Here is a 6,000-nt window from a genome sequence, read left to right as displayed (position 1 = left end):
ATCTCAGGATATACTAATAGGACTTCTGGTTTGGAAACTAAACTAGTTGGTGAACCTTAGGAATCTTGCAACGTTCACCTATCTCTATAGATTGGATGAATGGTATTGGAACTCTACTGTGCTCTACTACACAATGTAGCTTAGGCTCGGTTCACATCTGCACCTGGGTTTCCATTCGGGGAGTCTGCTTGGGGACCCCATAGACTATAATTGGGTCCGTGTGGTTTCCACTCAGTTTCTGCACGGAAAATGCAGAGAGAAAAGTCCTGTTTGCAGGACATTTCTCTCTGCATTTTTCATGCGGAGAAGGGGAACGGAATGGCCTGAATGCAGATGTGAACTCGGGCCTTACCTGTAATGCCAGATCCTGTCACAGACAAGAGTGTTGCTTTTTCTGTGAACCAAAGAAGACCTTATTTAATGACCTTCTAGACCTAGTGGATGATGCTTGTCCATGGACTATATTTGGTATTTCCATCTGATGTCCTCAAACAAACCAAAACCATTAGGTCAAAGTTAAGCCAAACTAGCTGATATTGGCTATCTATGAAATGGGGGATATCCCAACCTTACATGAGGATAGCCCAACAGACCGGTTGGCAACTGTCGATGGAAAGAAGGCTTTAACATGTTGAATTCTTTCCACCAAATAATGGTTGCTCCACCATTTTTATGGGGGGAGACTGGGGGCTTGACAGTTTTCTAGTAAAACCTCATTAATGATAATCCTAAGTTACATGCCCTAGAGGTTTCTGATGTTGGGACGGATTAAGGATCCAATGAAGTCGTAGACTTTGCATATCCACCAGTAAAGAATTACCAGTCGTTCAATGATATAAATCTATGAAACCACCTTGGTCCCACAGCAATATCCGTGTGAAAAATAGTAGGAATGCCATCCTATTGCCCACCAAATATCTGATCTAGACATGCCAGTTTAGAAGCGAGGAGCCATGTCTCAAATCTACTCAATACATCCCTCGAACCACTTAGTAAAACCAAAGCCGAAATTTGATAAAAATAAGTTTATCATATAATGAATTAAACAGAGTTGTTGCTATAAATGAAAAAAAATAAAAAATTCAATGGAATTGCTCATTTGGGTTCACAAAAGTAGTAAATACAAATTACATAGTGAAATAAAAAAAAAAAAATTCTACCCAAATAGCAGATAATAACAAAATGTTGCGTGTGAATAAGACCAGAGTGAAAGGAAAAACAAAAAATCAGTCACGTGATGATGTGATCGTGTGTACATGGAATGCATGGAACGGTGTTCGGGAGCCGAAGGCTACACAATGTAGTAATGTGCTAAGGCGGTGAATCAACTTAAATAACAGCTTGTGCAAAGAAAGTAAGTGGTCACCCCATTTGCAGAATGGCAGTTACGTAAAGGATGGAGGTCGTGAAGGCGCAAAAATGGGGTTAAGAAGGACTTTACAAACTTTTTTTGTTTTACGAGTTATGTATAAAAAAAGAGATAAAAGATCATGAGGATCTAGGGAATGTCATCTTGCTGGGCTTTGCCATGTTCTAGAGCAGTATAGGCAGTAACACTGATCATATAGTGCAAACTAGATAAAATTTTGAGTTTTCACGGTGTGAAATGAACAGAGGTGCAAATGCTCAGTAGGATACCATTAAGACATAAAATGGCAAAAAATAAATATCAAAACTTTTATCAGTGTAAAAAAGTAATTGGGTTATTGTATAACCTATAGTCTGGCAAATAAAAGGCCTCAATAAGTCCACTTTGTCTTGAGAAGGTCAGAAGTTTTTTTTTTTTTTTTCTTTTAACAAATGTAGTGCCTTTCTCCGGGATCTCTCTAAACAAGAGACTCCATGCTCTGTGAAGGGTCCGATTCGTCGCTGACCAAAATGGCTCCATTTTTGTCCAATGCCATGGGGCCGCTGCCGTTTTCTTTTGTACTGACCAGGCTGAGCATTGCTTTGTAGAGGAACTGGTACTGCTCCTGTGTGCAAAATGAAATGGGATGAAACAAAAAAATATTCAGAGATTTGATTTTTTTTGTAACACTTATTGGGGAGGGGTCATGTATTAAACAGAGTCTGTGATCTGAACCCAGCCTTGCAAATAGATAGATTAGGGTCACCTGACTCCAATGGTGTTTGTGACTTGGTGCCTCCATTACTGAGATATCGCCTTATTTGTCAATACAAAATTAGCTCTTTGGAGCAATGGCAACACCGCCATTGCTCCAAAGAGCATATTGACAACAGAGGTACCAAATCACAAGACTAAAACACAGGTTAGGGTCACCTAGATCGAACTATATTTGCAGGGAACGAGGTTGATATGTTGGGTTATAGTAAAGCCCGGTTTACATCTGCATTCGGGTTTCCATTCGGGAAGTTCGCTTGGGGACCCCCCAAATGGAAACCTATATGCACAGAAAAGGTGGTTTCCTGGGAAAACACACAGACCCTGTAGACTATAATGGGTTCCGTGTGGTTTCCGTTCAGTTTCCTACTTTTCTCTCCGCATGTTTGGGAAAACATGCGGACCCCATAGACTAGAATGGGATCCTTGAGGTTTCCACGCCAGACTGTTTTTTTTGTATAGGTTTCCATTTGGGTGGGGAGGTCTTTACATTCTGTAATAATTCATGAAAATCAAAAAATTACTTACAATGTCTGTGAACACACCGGGTCTCATGAGGTTTATCATCTTGGCCACCTGGTAAACGTCGACTGCATTTTCATTCTCTAACTGTTGGGACAAAGTGGCGAGTGCACAGAGTGTTCCGGCTGAAACCGCGCCAAACCTGGAAATAAAAAAGAAATAAAATCTGTTAAATACATAACTCGGTAATTGTGAAACGCCAAGAGATCTCTGGCGGAGAACAGAGTACATGATATTTTGTGGCTGGAAGCATAAAAACTGCCATTCGGAGATCTAAAATAATGGATTGGGTCAGGTCACTAATATGGCCATCTTCAGCATGGGTTATATACATAATACTACACATTTTAAATCCATAGACCAGGGGTCGGCAACCCCTGGCACGCGTGCCAAGACTGGCACGCGAGGCATATTATGCTGGCACGGCAGCCAGCCTGAGACGTCACACTAAAATTGAGAGAGAGAGAGCGTCCTTTCAGTGCTCTGGTAGAGCTGCGGTGTAGGACACGCCCCCTTCTCACACTGCCCACCAATCAGAGGTGAGCCTCTCACTGCACAGGATAAGGGCTCCCTGGACCTGCTGCTACATGTGAGGAGCACCTGCCGTCTGCAGCCCTGAGGAGGAGAGGAAGCTCCGGGGAGCAAAGTGAAAGTAAAAACACCAGGTACGTGTGTTACTAACTATTCTTATTAATGTCAGGCATTTGGGGTTATTACTTTAGTTTCAGTAACTCCATGTGCCTCACATTAATAACAGTTAACCCCATCATGTTCCTCACATTAACCCCTGTGTGGCTCACATAAGGGTTACTGAGGTGTGAGACATATGGAGGTACTAATGAAGGACCTTTATAATGAAGATATTCACTTATTACCTCCATATGTCTCACATATCAGTGTCCCTTATGTAAAGCACACAGGGGGTTAATGTGAGAGACATGATGGGGTTAACTGCTATTAATATGAGGCACATGGAGTTGTAACCTGCAATGCACATGACCAGACTCTTTATCTACAACTGTGGATAAAAGTACAGACCTATATATTTCAATTGACCCATATATACAGCCATTCTTTTTGTGGCTGTGTATCTGGGCCAAATTGAAGAGCTGAAAACTATGGCGCAGGTCCTATATGTGTCCTACACATCCCCTATATGTGTCTTATACATCCCCTATATCTGTCTGCATTTGCAGCCCTGTCAATTCATTTCTAATGTATAGGTCAGTGAAAACCACATGCGTGCCATTTGTATGCAGGAGGCCTAAGGCTGAGGCCCTACATTGCAGAAATGCAGCATTTTTGTTGCAGATTTTGATGCGATTTCAACCAAAGCTAAAAATGGCTACAGAAGGAATGGGAAATATATAGGAAGCTTCTTATACGTCTCCCTTCTGCTCAATCCACTCCTGGCTTAGGCTCAGAAAAACCCAGCAAAATATGTAACAAAAAAAGCTGTGTTCCAACAACGTGGGGACCTTAGGCTAAAGCCCCACGTTGCAGAAACAGCTTTTTTTCGTTGCAGATTTTGCTGTTTTTTTTTTGAGCCGAAGCCAGGAGTAGATTGAGCAGGAGGGAGACGTATAAGAAGCTTCCTATATATTTCCCATTCGTGTTCTAGCCATTCTTGGCTTTGATGGAAAGAAAAACGCAGCCAAATCTGCAATAAAAAAAGCTGCATTTTTGTAATGTGGGGCCTCAGCCTTAGTGTGATTCTATTGGGTGGTGACACTGTAACTAGATGCAATTATAGCCAAATCCAGTTCCTGGGCACCAGTGCATTCACTTTGTTGTAAGTGTGACACCGATTACTTCCTGGCTGGGGTTTTGCTGTTACTGCACCGCCAGGAACTAAAAGTGACTGAAATTAATCTGCGTTTCACTTAGGGAGCGTTCACACTACCGTTGGTGTCCGATAGCTAGTGTCTGCTGCTAATGTCTGTTCAAAATCTTGTGCGGACATTAGCATCAGACACTAGCTGTGTCTGTGACATTTTGCATTGATTTAAATGGACATCAGGTTCGTTCGTTTACTGTTCATGGGTGTCCTTAAGTGTCCGTTCCCAAAGATGTCCGACTTTTCAAGCGGACAGAAAAACCTACATGTCGGGTTTGCTGTCCGCTTGAAAAGTCGGACATCTTTGTGAATGGACAGTTAAGGACAGGCACGGACAGTAAAAGAACGCACCCGGTATCCATTTAAATCAATGCAAAATGTCACGGACACAGCTAGTGTCCGATACTAATATCCGCACAAGATTTTGAACGGACATTAGCAGCGGACACTAGCCGTTGGACACCGACGGTAGTGTGAACGCTCCCTTACAGAATACTGAAGTTACTAACGGCCGAGGACTGGATGGAGCATACAGGTACATTGTGTGTCAGTTCTTCACAGGTATGACCTCACTCTGCTCCCAGTCACATACATTACCACTAATTGTGGGTTACGCATGTACTTACATTGCTTCTAAAGGAAAAGAACATGTGTATCCAGGCAAATAGTGGTAAGCGCATGTGGCTGGGAGCGCAGTATGACAGCACCCCTATGTTGTGGTTTGTGCTATATGACTTTAGTGTAGGTGTCGTCAGCTTTACACTTATTGCCCGGCACTCCGAGGACCTCATCTTTGATTTTTTAATTTAAATCGGCACACCGAACAGAAAAGGTTGCCTACCCCTGCCATAGACTGTATCATGTATAAATGAATGGTCTGTTCCATCAGATGCCATATTACAGAGATTGTAGGAGAGGGACATGGAGGGCCTGTTGTTCCTCAGCTGGGAAAAATTCTGAAAGTACTCCAAACAGCTTATGATTTGGGAATGTTCGACAGAGAGAATATGGGAGGCAGGTACTCCCTTAAGGAAATCCTCATAATGTGATGTATTTTGGGTTCTTGAGGAAACAAACCAAGACATACTGAATAAAGGAATCTTTAAAGACTTGTACCCACTAAACTGTCTACCCTGTTAATGTGGACGACCCTTACTCTAACAGGTCACATTGACCGTGGTTGTCTTCATAAGACAACCCCTTTAAGATATTGTAATGAAAATGTAATTTTAACTTGAATTCTGAACTCGTTCCGACATTTCCTCTCCTCGGCAGCAAATATTCGGCAGTAATTATACTTGAGAGAGCCGAGTCTTGGAGCCGTCGCCTGAACATCTTTTTCTGCCACAAGAGTCTGATTATCCAATTAGTCCAGTTGTAAAAGTCCTATAGGAACGTCCATGTCTAATTAGTGACCCTGACTTGGTTATGCTATCTGTGTCCGCCTCCTGCATTTCATTTGTGTCTGTTGTCACGTTTCATATGGGGAAATCTCAACGTACAGTTAATGAGTTCAAGG

At 42.3% G+C, this 6,000-nt stretch overlaps 1 protein-coding gene across 1 annotated transcript in view; it reads right to left on the bottom strand.

Moving 5' to 3' along the window:
- Nucleotides 1-1,007: 1,007 nt before the first annotated feature.
- Nucleotides 1,008-6,000, bottom strand: part of PTPRG (protein tyrosine phosphatase receptor type G) — a 361,431-nt gene continuing 356,438 nt past the window's right edge. The window contains exons 28-29 of the mRNA XM_075287326.1: nt 2,651-2,786; nt 1,008-1,973 (exon numbers count right to left, since the gene is read on the bottom strand). Of these exons, the coding sequence (XP_075143427.1) occupies nt 1,827-1,973; nt 2,651-2,786 (283 nt within the window). The 3' untranslated portion in view covers nt 1,008-1,826. The remainder of the gene's footprint in view (nt 1,974-2,650; nt 2,787-6,000) is intronic.

This window comes from Leptodactylus fuscus, chromosome 9, assembly GCF_031893055.1.
Source record: "Leptodactylus fuscus isolate aLepFus1 chromosome 9, aLepFus1.hap2, whole genome shotgun sequence".
In the NCBI taxonomy this organism is placed as follows: domain Eukaryota; kingdom Metazoa; phylum Chordata; class Amphibia; order Anura; family Leptodactylidae; genus Leptodactylus; species Leptodactylus fuscus.
This window is presented reverse-complemented; position numbering and strand designations above follow the sequence as displayed.